Source organism: Chiloscyllium plagiosum, unplaced genomic scaffold (genome assembly GCF_037043375.1).
Source record: "Chiloscyllium plagiosum isolate Xiang-an unplaced genomic scaffold, Cpla_swu_hap1 HiC_scaffold_1, whole genome shotgun sequence".
Classification (NCBI taxonomy): domain Eukaryota; kingdom Metazoa; phylum Chordata; class Chondrichthyes; order Orectolobiformes; family Hemiscylliidae; genus Chiloscyllium; species Chiloscyllium plagiosum.
Genome location: NW_028270139.1, coordinates 72,004,148 through 72,023,984, shown reverse-complemented (window position 1 = coordinate 72,023,984; position 19,837 = coordinate 72,004,148). Strand labels below are relative to the sequence as shown.

Below are 19,837 nucleotides of genomic sequence, written 5' to 3'. Positions count from 1 at the left end.
TCCCCAAAGCCTGATCATCATCTACAAGGCATAAATCGGGATGATGATGATGGATTATTCCCCACTGGATAAATACAGCTCTAACAATACTCAAGAAGCTTGATACCATCCATGAGAAAGCAGTCTGCTTGATTGACATCACATTGATTATCTTTCTAAAACCATGCACTCTACTATTTAAAAGGACAAGGGCAGCTGGTACTTGGGAACACCACTACTAACTGTAAGTTCCTTCCAAGTTATGTACCATCCTGAGTTGGAAATATATTGCTGTTCTACCATAGTCATTGCTTCACTGTCACTTATCAGAACCTTGGAGCTGTCTTCCTAACAGCACTATAGGTGTATCTATACCTGAAGGACTTGCAGCAGTTCAAAAAGGCAGCTCCCTTCAGGGAAATGCAAGAAATGCTGGTCTAGCCAGTGATGCTCACATCCCATGAATGAATGAAGAAAAACAACTTATTCAGTCTAATTCCTGCCTTTTCCGTCATGTTTTCTCTCTTCAGATAATACCCAACTGCCTTTTGAAAGTCTTGATCGAGTCTGCCTTCACCACAATCCCAGTCAGTGAATTCCACATCCTAACCACTTGCTGCTACTTTCTCGTGTTACCATTGCTTCTTTTATCAATCAGCGTCCTCTGGTTCTTAATCCTGTTACCGGGAATGGTTTCTTCCTATCTACTGTGTACAAACCTGTTAAGTTGTTGAATACATCTGACAAATCTTACTGTTCCCAGGTTTTTCAATCTATCTACATAACTGGAATTCAACATCTCTGGTAAGCATTCTCATTAATTTTTTCTGAATTCTTTCAAATGCCTTCATCTCCTTCCTAAAGTGTAATTCCTAGAACTAGGCACAATTATCAGTTTAAGTGAAACCAATGCTTTATACATGATCATCAAAACTTACTTGCTTTGGTACTGAATGCTTTTATTTATAAAACTAGGATCCTGTGTTCTTTATTTTCATTTACTCAATATGTCCTGTCATCTTCTATTTATATATAGGAGGAGAAAGTGAGGTCTGCAGATGCTGGAGATCAGAGCTGAAAATGTGTTGCTGGAAAAGCGCAGCAGGTCAGGCAGCATCTAGGGAACAGGAGAATCGACGTTTCGGGCATAAGCCCTTCTTCAGGAATCCTGAATTTCCTGAAGAAGGGCTTATGCCCGAAACGTCGATTCTCCTGTTCCCTGGATGCTGCCTGACCTGCTGCGCTTTTCCAGCAACACATTTTCAGCTCTATTTATATATATGCATATATATAAACGTCTTGGTTGTCCTGCTCCTTTATCCCATTTGGATATATAATCTTGACATTATACCGTCTTTCTATGTTCTTTCGACCAAAATGATAAATGGATTTTATAGCATAGATACAGTGAAAGTATTTCTTCTTTTTGTGATGTTCACACCAAATCAGAGCTTGTTCACCTGGGTGTGAAATCTGAAAACACGGATTCACTCAAAATGTAGAGAAAATCTAGGACTCTTTCTTGAAAAGGCTGTGGATAATAGAATAATTGAAATTTTCAAGGCTGGGATTGGTTAGTTCAGTGCATTAAGAGATATGGAGTAAAAGAAATTAAATCAAATTTAGCTACATGATCAAATTGAATGACAGAATATGTCTAAGGGGCTGAATAGCCCACTCTTGTCCCTGTGTGCTGAAATGGGTGGCTTATTGAATTTTGCTGTTATAAAACTGTTGCCCTGCACTGAGAGATTTATCTATCATTGATGATTAGGACTGTGACTTTTCATATGATGGACAGGCACTACAATATTTTGAAGTGCTGTGTCTAATGCCTAATGTTCAACTACTGAGGAGAGGTAAAAAGAAGTGCTCGTAAATTAAGTTAATTTGATGTTTTAAAAATGTGTTTTATGTCTTCCCAGACTGTGAAACCTGTGCACAGCCGTGTATGTGCTGGATTTGAACTTTAGCTAATTCTATATCTTGCATCTGCTCAGCATTTTGAGCTTGGCAAGGACTGAACAAGTGTCATCTAAGATACAGCTTTCTGAACAAATCTGCTAGTACCATGGCTTCAGACCAGAAATGTGGTAAGTATTAACATATAGTTTTCAATGAGCTAGGTATTAGTTAAGTAGTTTGTCATCACAACACCGCAACTTGATCTCAATCATTACTACGTTACAATGAGAACAAAGAACCCTATTAGCAAACTTACAGCTTTCTATTTCAAGTGTGCAGTTTTGCTCATCCAAGGGGTACCTCCTCAGATCCATCATACATGCTGCTGTCGTTGTGATTCTGCAACAGAAGAATATAATACGTTTTAAAGAGTTGTTGATAAACCTTCCAGCAGCATTGATTATTTATTGCTATTTTGTTTGGCCATATCATGACTGCACTATCACCCCTCACAATACTCTTTGGATAAATCTACACAAGAGCTTAGTATACCATCTAAGGCCAAAAGATTTCATCATAGTTGTGGAATAAGGCAATAAAGAACAGGTGCTGTTCTGACAGTGGGTGGTAGCTATGTTAAATTTATATTTCATACCTATTAACCACACGAGAAATGCTGCCTTCAATTTTATAATCTCCTACACTCTCGGACTTTTGGAAAAGTGAAATTTAAACTCTCAGGATCAAGCAAACCGTTGACATTGCTGGCCTGTTAATTATACTGCACTGGTTTAGGCCATTCATTAGATTCCTGTGGAAGGCTAGTGGGGGCCCAGATTAAATTCAAAGATGTCATTATTGGTATTATGAAGTCAGAGTGCTAGAGATTCACGAAGAGGCTTACGTTGTTGGATGCCTGGCAACAGATCCAAGGTGGAGAGTCCAACTTTCCAAGGTACTTAAAGAGATAAAAACAGAAATTGCTGCAAGAGCTCAGTAGGTCTGGCAGCATCTGTGAAAAGAAATCAGTTACCATTTCAGGTCGAGTCACCCGTCCTCAGACACGGAGGAGAATGAATAGCTGCTAAGTGGGGAGTGTTAGTGACTAACAATAGGTCACGTGTAATAGCAGACCATGTGATAACAAGGCCGAGTGCGTGTTTCTCAGGTTCTGAGGAAGGGAGGAAGTAATGTTCCTTTTAGAACTCCTGGCATGTCAGGAAAAATAGGAGCAAACTTCTCAGGTGCTGTAAGTAGTTTCAGGTGCTCCTACCTCCTCTTGGCTGTCAAAATGCTACACCAAACGTTTCTCCTCCCAATTTCTGCCTTAATATCTGACTGACTTAGAACAAACAATGTTAATGGCACGGCTCAAGGCCTTCCTTGTCCTTCAACCCGATTTATCATCCACCCTCAGACCTCTCATTTTTATTCATTCACAGGACGTGGACTTTGCTGGTTAGGCCAGTATTTATTGTCCATCCAAATTGTCTAGAGGGCAGTTGAGAGTGAACCACATTGCTGTGGGTCTGGAGTCACATGTAGGTCAGAACAGGCAGATTTCCATCTTCAGGGACATTAGTGAACTAGGTGGATTTTTCCTGACAATCAGCAACAACCATCATTAGATTCATAACAGATTTTTTTTTAAATTGAATCTTTCATCATCTGCCATGGCAAGATTTTGAACCCAGGCACCCAGAGCATTACCTGGATCCCTGGTGTAATATCTAGTGACAATATCATTAGGGCAACGTCTCCCCCTCAATTGTACCCCAAAGCTTCCTCCTCCGCAATCCCCAATTGACTAGTGGGGACCATAGCCACAGGAGCCTATTTATTGCCTATACAAGTAGACCAGATGTTGTGTGGGAATCTGCACATATTCACTTGAGGCTCTGCCATTAAGCTATTAAGTTCAGCAGAGTCTCCATTTCTCCAACTTTGGCAGGTTGTTTACCAGGTACTGGGCTCCTCAAATCCTCCTACATCTCTGTTAGTAAAGGCCAATTGTTCCTCCTTAAGTTGTTTGGAATGTTATGGCACTGACTTTCTTTCTAGACTACATATGAATGTATATGTCGTATGTAAATGATATGTATCATATCTGACATGTACACAGACACACATTTGGGAACAATTAGTATCAGTTATGTTGATACCAAGCAGATATCAAGTAAAATTTAAATGGAAAGGAAGTGAAATGTAGCAAGGAATTGATAAGAGCTGATATGTTAAGCTGTTGTGGTTCTGTTCGCCGAGCTGGGAATTTGTGTTGCAGATGTTTCGTCCCCTGTCTTGGTGACATCCTCAGTGTTTGGGAGCCTCCTGTGAAGCGCTTCTGTGATCTTTCCTCCGGCATTTGTAGTGGTTTGAATCTGCCGCTTCCGGTTGTCAGTTCCAGCTGTCCGTTGCAGTGGTCGGTATATTGGATCCAGGTCAATGTGCTTATTGATTGAATCTGTGGATGAGTGCCATGCCTCTAGGAATTCCCTGGCTGTTCTCTGTTTGGCTTGTCCTATAATAGTAGTGTTGTCCCAGTCGAATGCATATTGCTTGTCATCTGCGTGTGTGGCTACTAAGGATAGCTGGTCGTGTTGTTTCGTGGCTAGGAAAGATCGCAGAAGCGCTTCATAGGAGGCTCCCAAGCACTGAGGATGTCACAGGAGATGAAACGTCTACAATACAAATTCCCAGCTCGGTGAACAGAACCACAACAACGAGCACCCGAGCTACAAATCTTCTCACAAACTTTGAACACCTACGGGCACGAGATGCTAAGACAAGCCAGGAAATGGGAATCCTGTGCCAACCGCCTAAGCGCCACATACTAACAACTCCAGTTCCTGCATGAATGCCGAAAGAATCGAATCCTTCCACCATGTGTCAGATACAGACCACCAGTCAACAATCCACAAGCTAGGGACACAGCTAAACAGAACGGATTCAGGATGATCCAGGTAATGATTACAGACGCTCATAACAGACTTCACAAATTCAGACAAGAAATTGCAGGCCAAAAATCGTTAATTTCAAAAACCACCAATCAGGAATGGACCCGGACCATAGAACAGGCCGTCACCACAGGACAGAACAGGACCACACACCGCAAAAAAACGGCACTAAAAGACAAACTAACACACAACAGAGAGGACACCACAACACACACCTGGGTTAGAAACCTCTCCCACAGACAGCTCACAGACACTGAAAGAACAATACTGGCCAAGGGCCTCAACTACAACCACAGGGATGCCAAGACAGCAGACTTCCTAGCAGCACTAGAATGCACACTCAGGAACAATGGACTGACAGAAGAGACACAACAAACAGTGAGACAAAGTATCGTACCCCTGATAACAAGGAAAAGACAAACACATAACCTCAACACCAAGGAGAGGGAAGCACTAAAATCACTAAGAAACGATAAGGACATAATCATACTACCAGCAGACAAAGGCAGAATGACGGTCATCCTGGACAAAGCAGAGTACATCCAAAAAGCGCAACAACTACTTGCAGATACCCACACCTACCAAAAGAGGGAGTTTGACCCCACCCCACAGCTCACCAATAGGATAAACAACACACTGAGGAACCTACAAAAAAAACGGACAGATAACCAGGTTTGACCTACAAAGAATGAAACCTGAAAGCAACAACACCCCCAGGTTCTATGGACTACCTAAAGTGCACAAACCAGACATCCCACTCAGACCCATAGTATCACTACCAGGGACACCACCACACAAACTGGCTAAAGAACTACAGCAGAAACTGAAACACCTGATCAGCGGATCCAGACACTCTATACAATCAACACAGGAATTCTTGGACATCATCAGAAATATACACATAGACAAGGAAGAAACCATGGTCTCATTCGATGTAACGGCACTGTTCACCTCTATTGACAAAACCCTAGCCAGAGAAACAGTGGCCCACCTGTTGGACATACAGAACAGACAACAGGACATTGAACCTATCAACAAAGACGGCATACTCAAACTACTGGACCTGTGCCTCACAACACACTTCACATTCAATAACCAAATATATGAACAAATCAACGGCACACCCATGGGCTCACCCATCTCTGGACTCATAGCAGAAGTGGTAATGCAAAAAGATTAGAACAAACAGTCTTAGCGCAAATTCAACCCAAACTCTGGGTCAGATATGTGGATGACACTTTTGTAATCATTAAAAACACAGAAACAGAGAACACATATCGGATCATCAACGCCACACTCACAGGAATCCGATTCACTAGAGAGGAAGAAAAGGACAACCAACTTCCATTCCGAGACGTGATGGTACAGAGAACATCTAACAGAGAATTCACCACAAAGGTATATAGGAAAGCCACACACACACAGACCAAGTCCTGAACTACGAAAGCAACCACCCCAACACACACAAAAGAAGTTGCTTCAAGACACTTTTCAAAAGGGCCACAACACACTGCAGTACACCAGAACTGCAAAAAGAGGAAGAACACCTATACAATGTATTCGCCAAAAACGGATACCCGCGCAATTTCATCAACAGATGCCTAAGGGAAAGACAACGGAATGAGGACATGCCACAACCCAAAGGACTAGCCACACTACCATACATCAAGAGCATTTCCGAACTGACAGCCAGATTACTGCAACCACTAGGACTCATAACAGCACACAAACCAACAGCCACTCTCAGACAACAACTCACCAGAACGAAGGACCCGATACCCAACATGAGCAAAACCAATGTAGTGTACAAAATCCCATGCAAGGACTGCACAAAACACAAAATAGGACAAACAGGAAGACAGCTAACGATCCGCATCCATGAGCACCAACTAGCCACGAAACGACATGACCAGCTATCCTTAGTAGTCACACACGCAGATGATAAGTAACATGAATTCGACTGGGACAACACTACTATTATAGGACAAGCCAAACAGAGAACAGCCAGGGAATTCCTAGACGTATGTGGCACTCATCCACAGATTCAATCAATAAGCACATCGACCTAGACCCAATATACCGACCACTGCAACGGACAGCTGGAACTGACAACCGGAAGCGGCAGATTCAAACCACTACAAATGCTGGAGGAAAGATCACAGATGCGCTTCACAGGAGGCTCCCAAGCACTGAGGATGTCACCTAGACAGGGGACGAAACGTCTGCAACACAAATTCCCAGCTCGGCGAACAGAATCACAACAACGAACACCTGAGCTACAAATCTTCTCACAAACTTTGATATGTTAAGCTGCTATCTCTGTGTAGACATATGCATCCACTAAAAGCATAGATTATAGTATGAGAAACACAAGCCACTATAGTTATCAGAACATAGTTGATAGCTTAAAACTAAAATCCTGGTGCAGTTTTTGTTATGCATTAGCAGTAAATAAAGCTGTAATGTGGATTTGTTTCTGGAATGTAAGCTGGAGATGACCTGTGGCTTGGAAAAGGCTGGAAACTGGGATTCCGACGTTTTGAAGATTTGTTATCACCATTTTGTGGTGGATTGATGCCAGAAATTAAAATTCAGCTGCAGCAGCTTTTGGGTTTTTGGCATGTGTGTAGAGATCTGGTTTAAGTGATAGCATATCTGTTAGCCTGGTAATGAGCTTGTAGAGATCTGGCACCGCAGACACAGCCCTGTTGTGTTTCAGATGATATATGGATTGGCCAACTTCATCGAGTGCAGTGATTGTAATGATTTTGATGGGTAGTGATGTTGCTAACAGTAACATGCAGAATTAGCCTCTTTCAGGGATGCTTCCTCTTCTATTGACTCACCCAGCTACCTGTTTTCCCTGGTGTACCTCTAATTTGATTCCTTTCGAACAGAAGCCAGTATCTATAACTAATGAATGTTTGGTACGTTATCAAGAAGGAAACTGGAGCACATAAATACAGTCCAACATTACTGACAGAGTTATTTAGATTTTTTTTAAATACATAATAGACTTTGTTGCCCAATTCTGTTACTGTATCCCTGGGCTGATTCACTTTATACCCAAATGTAGCCTAAAGAGTGAAAAACACTGCAGAGAAAATAAACAAATGTCAATTTTTAAAGGCAGAAAGATATTCACAGATTCCAGAAATCTGAAATAAAAACAGAAAATTCTGGAAGTACTCAGCAGTGCAGACAGCATCTGTAGAGTTAATACTAAAGGTGCAATCTCTTTAAATCCTTCAAGGGGATTCATACTTCAATGCCCTCTGAAATGGCTTAGGAAGTCACTCACATCAAAGGCAATGAGAGGTGATCAACAAATGATGCCAACAATGCCCAGATCCCATGAAAGAATAAATCAAAGTGAATTTTAGAGATGGGTTCACACCTACAATGTTTTATATAGATTCTCTATGCTTGCTGACTGCTGAATATTTCCAGCATTTTCTGTTCTTGTTATCATTTTTAAGGACATACAGTAGGTCACCGAGATAGCTAAGAGTAACTATGCTCAGGACAACTTTTCTGAGAGCCGCTGTGTATACTTGCTATGATAAGATAAACATCCATTTATCAAGAAGTATTACTGTTGACACACACCAAGATTCACAGAAAAACCCTGGATGCAATATCTAATTGGATGGCCTGGAAATATTCCATGAGCAAGCAGCCAGCAGACTGTTACAATATATTGTTAGAGCTTCTTGTCTAACATGCTTTCCATGCAGTTTGACAAATGAAGTAGTAGCGATGCTAATCTGTAATTTCAATCTCCGACTTTGATCTCTGCTTGAAAAGAAGCATAATCTTTATTGCCCAATCACCTTTAACAGCTTTGGTTTCAGAGACAATTTAAACAGATAAGCAATTGCAGCTGCTTCTTCTTTAGACAGCCATCCTTGCATACCTCTGAAATCAGGAGAGTTTGTCAGATTACATTGTTGAAGGATCGACCACTCTCTTAAATGGTTCTAATTTAGACTCAAGGACTGGGATCTTTAGCATTGAATCTAATCTAATTTTTTTATTATGTAGCAGTGTTGAGAAGTCCACACTACAAACATCCACTGAATCCAGACGTTGGCCACATTGCTGCATTACAAGTATTTCCAGTGTTCTTTTTATCATTGATAAATGCTGGATATAGGACTTTTGGGTGAAGCAGTTACTAACTGTGAAGGAATTGTTTTGTCACTGTGGTGGAAGATAATTATGACTTTGGGCAAACTGGTTTAAGATTTGTTGCCAACTGTTCTCTCTGGGTGATTTTCCTTTCCACTGAAAGTTACCTCCATCGATTATTTTTTCTAGTTGCTAATCTCTCTGAGGAGAAATATATTGCGGTGTTCCATATGTGATAAAGTGGTTCCTGCAGAAGCAAAACTCTACACATAAAGTGTTGGGCAAACAACAATACTGGGATCAAAGCCATAATGGAATAAGTGTAAGACTAAATTCTCAATCTGTGTTTGAGGGAACATTGTATGTGCTGGATATTAGTGTGTCAAATTCTCAATGCTCCCTGTATTTCTGATGATAGGGAAATTGCTAATGTGATGAATTAGATACGCTGCCTTCCATCCCAAATTCTATGATCTGTGCTTCCATCGAGCAAGGCCGTGGGTCTTTAACTTCTCAGAATTCATCCTGAATTGTATTCACTATGTCTTAATAGATTGCCTTCTAAATAATCATAATAGGCATTACTGCAAGGATATGTACTTTGCAGCAGGAATAGACTTGCTCAAAAATTTAAAATGTTTGCCATTGAGCAAGCCCTTCACAGTCTAAACTTTTTGTTTAGCACTTTTAGAGCGAGAGATAAATGTTTGGGTGTCATAGCATTCTGCTAAGGGACAGTGTTAATTTAACACAATCGGTTTTGAATTAAATTGTGTTAGGACAGATTACTATTTAGCGCTGCAGTAAAGTGATTGTCAATCCTCCCTTCTAATGTTAACTCTGGAGCTGGAACTGGAGTTTCGGGAAGGAGACCTGCTGTTCCTACCCGATCTCCAATCTGGCTGACATCTCTCCACACCCACAAGAATGTCATTTACTATTGATTGCTTATTTAAAAGGTCACTGAGCCACTCAGTTGCATCAAGTCACTACAAGGAATTCCAGTTAGAATAAAACTAAGGAGGCATCAGAATATCACAAGGGCACAAGCAGCACAATCCTCCTAACAAACACCTGGTGACTTATGCCAAAATTGAAAGACATATCAGACAAATAAAACAACTTGATATGGTCATAGTCATAGAATAATATTGCACAGCAAATTCCAGAGACTTTTACGCTATCATGTTATCATTCCATGGTATGTTCTGTCTCGCTAGTAAGGCAGACTCAGCAGAGTTGGCTGCATGGAACTACAGAACTATTTTAATGCAGAAGGAGACCATTTGACTGACATTGTCTACTCTAGTTGTATGCAGTCAGGAGTTAATAGCCCTAGAACCACGCAACAGGGGCAGCACAGTGGTTAGCACTGTTGTCTCACAGCGCCAGAGACCTGGGTTCAATTCCCGCCTTGGGCAACTGTCTGTGTGGAGTTTGTACATTCTCCCTGTGTCAGCGTGGGTTTCCTCTGGGTGCTCCGATTTCCTCCCACAGTCACAAATATGTGCAAGTTAGGTGAATTGGCCATGTTAAATTGCCCAAATGTTAGGTGCAGGGGAATGGGTCTGGGTGGGTTGCTCTTCAGAGGGTCGGTGTGGGCTTTTTGGGCCAAAGGGCCTGTTTCACACTGTAAGTAATCTAATCTCTAATCTAATTAAGTCAGACACAATGAAGTCTCGTAACATCAGGTCAAATGCGTGTAAGGCATCCATGAGACGTTGTGGGTCACTGGCAGCAGCAGAATTGTACTTCAGCATGATCTGTAACCTCATGGCTTTTTTTTAGATTAGATTAGATTACAGTGTGGAAACAGGCCCTTCGGCCCAACAAGTCCACACCGACCCGCCGAAGCGAAACCCACCCATACCCCTACATTTACCCCTTACCTAACACTACGGGCAATTTAGCATAGCCAATTCACCTGACCCTGCACATCTTTGGACTGTGGAAGGAAACCGGAGCACCCGGAGGAAACCCATGCAGACACGGGGAGAACGTGCAAACTCCACACAGTCAGTCGATCTGGCTGGCATATTCCCCAGTCAACCACTATCATCAAACAAGGGGATCAACCCTTATTTAATGCAGAGTGTGGGAGGGCATGCCAGGACCAGGACCAGTACCAGGCATACCTAAAAACAAGATGTCACTCTAGAATAGCTACCAAACAGGACTACTTGCACTCTAAACGATATAATAGCAAGTGATGGGCTGAGCTAAGCGATCCCACAGCAAATGGATCATACCAAGCTCTGCAGTCCTGCCACATCCAGTTGTGAATCGTGGTGGAAAATTAAACAAATCACTGGAAGAGAAGAATCCACAAATATTCCCATCCTCAATATTGGCAGAACCCAGAACATCAGTACAAAGGATAAGAACTGATAAGTGGATGATCCATCATGGACTGCTCCAGTGGTACCCAGCATTACAGATATTCAATTTAGAACATAGAACATAGAACATAGAAGAATACAGCGCAGTACAGGCCCTTGGGCCCTCGATGTTGCGCCGATCCAAGCCCACCTAAACTACACTAACCCACTATCCTCCATATACCTATCCAATGCCCTCTTAAATGCCCATAAAGAGGGAGAGTCCACCACTGTTACTGGCAGGGCATTCCATGAACTAACGACTCGCTGAGTGAAGAACCTACCCCTAACATCAGTCCTATATCTACTCCCCCTTAATTTAAAGCTATGCCCCCTTGTAATACCCGACTCAATACGCGGGAAAAGGTTCATACTGTCGACCCTATCTAACCCCCTAATCATCTTGTACACCTCAATCAAGTCACCCCTAAACCTTCTTTTCTCTAGTGAAAACAGCCCCAAGTGCCTCAGTCTTTCCTCATACGATTTTCCTTCCATACCAGGCAACATCCTGGTAAACCTCCTCTGCACCCGTTCCAATGCCTCCACATCCTTCCTATAGTATGGCGACCAAAACTGCACACAATATTCCAGATGCGGCCGTACCAGAGTCTTATACAACTGCATCATGACCTCAGGACTCCGGAACTCAATTCCTCTACCAATAAAAGCCAGTACGCCATATGCCTTCCTCACCGCACTATTTACCTGGGTGGCAACTTTCAGAGATCTGTGTACATGGACACCAAGATCCCTCTGCTCATCCACACTACCAAGTATCCGACCATTAGCCCAGTACCCCATCTTTTTGTTATTCTTCCCAAAGTGAATCACCTCGCACTTAGCTACATTGAATTCCATCTGCCACCTTTCTGCCCAGCTCTGCAGCTTCTCTATATCCTGCTGTAACCTGCCACATGCTTCCTCACTGTCAACAACTCCTCCGACTTTCGTGTCATCCGCAAACTTGCTCACCCAACCTTCTAACCCCTCTTCCAGGTCATTTATAAAAATGACAAACAGCAATGGTCCCAAAACAGATCCTTGCGGAACACCGCTAGTGACGGCACTCCATGAAGAAACTTTGCCATCAACTACTACCCTCTGTCTTCTTCCATCCAGCCAATTCCTAATCCAAACCTCCAACTCACCCTCAATGCCATATCTCCGTATTTTCTGCAGTAGCCTACCATGGGGAACCTTATCAAACGCCTTACTAAAATCCATATATACCACATCTACCGCTTTCCCCTCATCAACCTCCTTCGTCACCTTTTCAAAGAATTCAATAAGGTTTGTGAGGCACGACTTGCCCTTCACAAAACCATGCTGACTATCCTTGATCACATTATTCCTATCTAGATGTGCATAAATCCTATCCCTTACAATTCTCTCTAAGACTTTGCCCACAACAGAAGTGAGACTCACCGGCCTATAGTTACTAGGGCTATCCCTACTCCCCTTTTTGAACAAGGGAACCACATTTGCTATCCTCCAGTCTTCTGGGACTACTCCTGTAGACAAAGAGGACATAAAAATCAAGGCCAATGGCTCTGCAATCTCCTCCCTTGCTTCCCAGAGAATCCTAGGATAAATGCCATCAGGCCCAGGGGACTTATCTATTTTCACCTTTTCCAGGATTTCCAACACCTCTTCTCTACATACCTCAAAGCCATCCATTCTACTTATTTGTGCCTCAGTATTCTCATCGACAACAATGCCCTGTTCCTGAGTGAATACTGAAGAAAAGTATTCATTCAGTGTCTCCCCAATCTCTTCCGCCTCCACACGCAACTTCCCCCTACTATCCTTGACTGGACCTATTCCTACCCTGGTCATTCTTTTATTCCTAACATACCTATAGAAAGCCTTAGGGTTTTCCCTAATCCTATCTACTAAGGACCTTTCATGTCCCCTCCTTGCTGCTTTTAGCTCTCTCTTCAGGTCCTTCCTGGCTACCCTATAACTCTCAATCGCCCCAATTGAACCTTCACGTCTCATCTTGAGATAGGCCGCCCTCTTCCATTTAACAAGGGATTCCAATTCCTTATTAAACCACGGCTCCCTCGCACGACCCTTTCCTACCTGCCTGACCGGTACATAATTATCAAGGACACTCAATAGTTGCCCCTTGAACAAGTTCCACATATCATTTACACTCTTGCCTTGGAGTCTACTTTTCCAAGCCACACATCCTAAGTCATGCCTCACCGCATCATAATTTCCCTTACCCCAGCTATAATTCTTGCCCTGTAGTACACACTTATCCCTCTCCATCACGAGTGTAAAAATCACCGAATTATGGTCACTATCCCCAAAGTGCTCACCTACCTCTAATTCTAACACCTGGCCTGGTTCGTTACCCAGAACCAAATCCAGTATGGCCTCACCTCTTGTTGGCCTGTCTACATATTGTGTCAGGAAACTCTCCTGCACACATTGAACAAACACTGACCCATCTAACGAACTTGAGCTATAGCTTTCCCAATCAATATCAGGAAAGTTAAAGTCCCCCATAACAACCACCCTATGACTGTCACTCATCTCCTGAATCACCTTCCCAATCCTTTCTTCAATGATTCTAGGACTATTAGGAGGCCTGTAAAAGACTCCTAACAGGGTGACCTCGCCTTTCCTATTCCTAACCTCAGCCCAAACTACCTCAGATGGCAAGTCCTCATCCATCGTCCTTTCCACCGCTGTAATACTATCTTTGACAAGCAATTTACTCCACATGAAATCAAGAAATTGTTGGAGAAGATATAGGCTCTGACAAATTCCAGCAATAGTACTGAAGATTGTGCTCCAGAACTTACCACACCCTAACCCAAGCTATTCCTATACAGTTGTAACACTGGCATCTACCCAACAATTGCCCAGGTATTTGTTGGACACAAAAGGGTGGTATTCAACAAATTCAACCCAGTCAATTATTGCCACATCAGTCTACTCTTGATCATCAGTAAAGTGATGGAAGGGGTCACCAACAGTCCTATCAAGCAGCTCAGCAATAACCTGCTCAGTGACGCCCAGTTTGGGTTCCACCAGGGCCATTCATCTCCTGAGCTCATTACAGTCTTCATTCAAACATGGACAAAAGAGCTAAATTCCAGAGGTGAGGTGAGAGTTATAGCCCTTGACATCAAGGTTGCATTCAACTTAGTATGGTTTCAAAGAACCCTTGCAAAACTGGAATCAATGAGTATCAGGGGGCAAACTCTCCACTGGTTGGAGTCATACCTGGCATATAGGAAAATGGTCGTGATTGTTGGAGGTCAGTAATCTCAGCTCCAGGACATCTCTGCAGTACCTCAGCATAGTGTTCTAGGCCTAACCAGTGAGTCTCAAATCAGTACTAGAGAAATTATTGCAAAATATTTTGGAAGGACAGAATTTATTTCCCCTTGGAGAGGCAAGTTTTGATCAGGAAAGGTCAGCATGGTTTTGTTAGAGGGAGGTCAAGCCTTACAAATGTGATAAAATGTTTTTAGACAACTCCAGCATGTTCAGTCTATCCTCACAAAATTACCCATTCATTCCAGGTAGCAATGTAGTAAACTTCCTCCGAAATGTATTTTTACAGCTTTTTACAATATATATTAATGATATAGAAGATGGTATTAATAGTAACATTAGCAAATTTGCTGATGATACAAAGCTGGGTGGCAGGGTGAAATGTGAGGAGGATGTTAGGAGATTACAGGGTGACCTGGACAGGTTAGGTGATTGGACAGATGCATGGCAGATGCAGTTTAATGTGGATAAATGTATGGTTTTCCACTTTGGTGGCAAGAACAGGAAGGCAGATTACTACCGAAATGGAGTCAAGTTAGGTAAAGGGACAGTACAAAGAGATCTGGGTGTTCTTGTACACCAGTCAATGAAGGCAAGCATGCAGGTACAGCAGGTAGTGAAGAAAGCTAATAGCATGCTGGCCTTTATAACAAGAGGGATTGAGTACAGAAGCAAAGAGGTTTTTCTGCAGTTGTACAGGGCCCTGGTGAGACCACACCTGAAATATTGTGTGCAGTTCTGGTCTCCAAATTTGAGGAAAGACATTCTGGCTATTGAGGGAGTGCAGCGTAGGTTCGCAAGGTCAATTCCTGGAATGGTGGGACTATCTTATGTTGAAAGATTGGAGTGACTGGGCTTGTTTACCCTTGAGTTTAGAAGGCTGAGAGGGGATCTGATTGAGACGTATAAGATTATTAAAGGATTGGACACTCTGGAGGCAGGAAGCATGTTTCCGCTGATGGGTGAGTCCTGAACCAGAAGACACAGCTTAAAAATACAGGGTAGACCATTTAGGACAGAGATGAGGAGAAACTTCTTCACCCAGAGAGTGGTGGGTGTGTGGAATGCTCTGCCCTAGAAGGCAGTGGAGGCCCAGTCTCTGGATCCATTTAAGAAAGAGTTGGATAGAGCTCTCAAGGATAGTGGAATCAAGGGTTATGGAGATAAGGCAGGAACAGGATACTGATTGAGGATGATCAGCCATGATCATAATGAATGGTGGTGCAGGCTCGAAGGGCAGATTGGCCTACTTCTGCACCTATTGTCTATTGTATCTAATCAATTTATATCCTTTTTTAAATAAGGAAATTAAAACTAGACATAACACTCGATGTGTGGTCTCACCAGTACCTTGGTATAACTGAATATTTATTTATGTTTTCAATTTCTCACATAATAAACAAAAACACCCCACTAGCCATCTTGATTTTGCATTGTCCCTGCATATTAGCTTTTTGTGATTCATGCATTAGAACATCTAAACCCTTTTCACCTCAGAATTCTACAGTCCTTCTCAACTTAGGTAATGTTCTGGATTTTTAAACTTCCTGCCAAAGTCAACAACTTCATATTTTCTCATAGTGTATTCTACCTGCCACAATTTTGACCACTCACCAAACCTATTCGTATCTTCTGGCAGCCTCCTTATATTTTATTTGCAACATATTCTGCTAACTATCTTGGCATCATCTGACAATTTAGCTGCCTAACTCTATATCTGGATATTGGTCTGTTAAACATTAGCCATTTTATCTAAGGTCTTAGAATAAAGTGTATCAGGAACTGAAAAGTTGTCAGCCCCCAGCTCCATCAGTTTGCTTAGTATCGCTTCCCTAGTGATTGTAATTTCATTAAGTCCCAATAGACCACTGGGCTGGTACCCCCACTGTTTCCAATATAAAGTTATGACTTAGATGAGTGGAGCAAAGGCATAGTAGGTACATTTGAAGATGACATAAAGATAGGTAGGGAAGTATGTTGTGGCGAGGACATCATGATGTTCCAAAATGATACAGATAGCATGGCTGAGTAGGTAAATGCAAGGTTTGTAGCTCAGATTGAGGTTTAGGGTGTAAGTTTGCTCACTGAGCTGTAAGTTTGATATCCAGACGTTTCGTTACCTGGCTGGGTAACATCATCAGCGGCGACCTCCAAGTGAAGCGAAGCTGTTGTCTTCTGCTTTCTATTTATATCTTTCTCCTGGACGGGGTTCCTGGGGTTTGTGGTGATGTCATTTCCTGTTCCTGAACAGGAAATGACATCACCACAAACCCCAGGAACCCCGTCCAGGAGAAAGATATAAATAGAAAGCAGGAGACAACAGCTTCGCTTTACTTGGAGGTCGCCGCTGATGATGTTACCCAGCCAGGTAACGAAACGTCTGGATATCAAACTTACAGCTCAGTGAGCAAATGAGTAAGTAAAAATCTGACAAATAGAAAATAGAAACATAAAAGCATGCAAAGTAAGAACAGGAATAGGCCATGTGACCCCTTGAGTCTGCTCCACCATTCACTATGATCATGGCTGATTTTTCAATTCAGCACCCTGCTCCCACTTTCTCCCAATAGCCTTTGATCTTTTAGTGCTAAGAGCTATATTTAAACTCTGCTTGAAATTAATCAATGTTTTGGTATTAGAGACCTCTTCTCATCCCAGTGTGAAATGGCCTACCTTATATGCTCAGACTGTGATCCTTGGCTCTGGACTGCCCAGTCATTGGGAACATCCTGCATTTACCTGCCTAGTGCTGTTAGAGTTTTATTGAGAATCCCCCACACTCTTCTAATCTTCCGTGAATATAGTCTGAACTGATCAAATCTCACTTCATACGTGAGTCCAAGAATCAGCCTGGTAAATCTTCATTGCATACTCTCTAAAGTCATAATGTCCTTCCTCAGAAAAAAAGACCAAAACTGCACACAATACTCCAAGTGTGGTCCCACTAAAGCCCCAGACCAATAGGTCCTCGTCCATCGCCAAACCCTAACCACCAGACACCTGGAGGAAGAACGCCTCATCTTCCGCCTTGGGACCCTTCAACCACACAGTATCAATGTAGATCTCACCGGGTTACCCATTTCCCCTCCTCCCACCTATCCCAGTCCCAACCTTCTAACTTGGCACCACCTTCTTGAACGGTCCTACCTGTCCACCTTCCTTCCCATCTATCTGCTCCACCCTCCTCTCTGACCTATCACTTTCACCCCACCTTCATCTACCTATTGCATTCCCAGCTACCTTGTCCCCATCCCCATCCCCATCCCATTTATCCCTTAGCCCACAACCCTCATTCCTGATGAAGGGATTATGCCTGAAACATTGACTCTCCCGGTCCTCAGACACTGCCTGATCGGCTGTGCTTTTCCAGCACCACACTTTTCGACTCTGTTGTCCAGCATCTGCAGTCCTCACTTTTTCCTTAGACAATTATGTCTAGGTAAAACATCCCTATTCCTGTATTTGAATCCTCTCATGATAAAGGCCAACACCTCATTTGCCTTCTTCACTGCCTGCTGCACCTACATGTTAATGTAAAGGATGTGGGGCAATGAGAGGTTATTCACTTTGGTGAGAAGAACAAAAAAAAGGGCATTAATCAAACAGAGACCAACAATAGTCCCGAGGTACAGAGAAATTTATGCGTGAGTCACAAAAATATCAAATGCAGGTATCTCAGGAAATTAAGGGCAATGCAATGTTTTAGAAGAGTGAGGGATGATTTGATTCAAATGTATAAAATCTTGAACGAAGTGGGCAAAATGGATGTGGAAATGTTCTCTATACTTGTGGGGGAGTCCAGAACTGGGGAGTTGGGGGAAACAGGGGGTACTGTTCAAATATTAAGGGTCACTCTTCTCGTACAGAGATGAGGAGAATTTCTTTTTCTCTCTGAGTTTTTGATTTTGGACCACTCTGTCTGAGAAGATAGTGAAAGTGGGATAATTTAATAATTTTAAGGTGAAAAGTAAAAAGTTTCTTGTCAGGAAAGGGAATCAAAGGTCATTGGGCGTAGTTGGGAATATGGAATACAGGCACAAAGAGATCTGTCATGATCTTTTTTAATGGCAGAGCAAACAGAACCAAATGGCCTATTTAAGTTCCTAATTCATATTTTGTTTGCATGTGTATTGTCAATGGTACACTGCAGCCAATGTGCATCAGAGGGTTGGAAGGACGAAGGGTCTGTTCCTGTGCTGTAATTTTCTTTGTTCTTTGAGGTGAACCAAGTGAATGTTGAAAATGCTGGGGTGTAAATCAAATAGGCTGTGTACTTCTTGTACACCTTTGTAATGCCCAGGCTAATGGTGTTGTCGAGATGATGTTCGATGTGGGTCATGGTGGGTAAGGACAGATGTCACCTTTCTTATAAACTGGCATGACAGGGCTATATTTTACAGCTAAGGATATTTAATCTGCAGCAATACTAAATTAGAACAAGCATCTAATGTACAGCTGGTAAATTGTCTTGTGCAAGAATTTCGGAAAACAATAAATTTATCAAAGGCTTGACTGAAGATGCAAGGCACTAACAAACATAATTGAAATACTCCATTGATTATTCAACCAATACATGTGTATTGGTCATGGGTTACTGACAAAGAAAATTTATATTCCTCATTTTCATTTGTATTCCCTGATCTCCTATTTCCAAAGTCATGCATAATATAATGATAGTAATTTATTGATTTCACATCATTTAAACTTCAGAATTAAATCATTTATGTTTTACATAAATCTATATATTTAATCATATCTTCTAGTACAAAAAATTCTGTGCATAGTCCTGTGACTTTGTGTGTCAGTATGTGTACGCATGTGTGTCCTTCTGCCTATCACTTAGAAAGAATTAGTCTAATCAATTCGAAGAGCTTCCAGTTCTGTAAATATTACCACTTCGCTCCATGAGGTGTGAGTAGATTTTTGATTTCTTACAGTTACTGCATTACTCATGTACAAACTGGCACCAGATCAATTTATGGAAACATGTATCTTCATAATACACTATGACAGTCTATTATTCCATATTTGCTCTCTGACGTGCTCATACTAGTGTGGAAAATGACTACGTTATCAGACAGAACTTGCAATGAGAAAGAATATCCTCCCATATATATCTTGACAACTGTTATGCCACAGAATTAGATTTTGAATGAGAATATCTTTAAAAAAAAAAGTTTTATACTTAACTGACTA

The 19,837-nt window shown here is 42.1% G+C and overlaps 1 protein-coding gene across 1 annotated transcript in view; it reads right to left on the bottom strand.

Annotated features, from left to right (window-relative positions):
- The window catches only part of LOC122550659 (gamma-aminobutyric acid receptor subunit beta-1), a 306,039-nt gene that overhangs the window by 92,402 nt on the left and 193,800 nt on the right, over positions 1 to 19,837 (bottom strand). Inside the window, exon 5 of the mRNA XM_043691745.2 lies at positions 2,201 to 2,283. Within this exon, the coding sequence (XP_043547680.1) occupies positions 2,201 to 2,283 (83 nt within the window). The remainder of the gene's footprint in view (positions 1 to 2,200; positions 2,284 to 19,837) is intronic.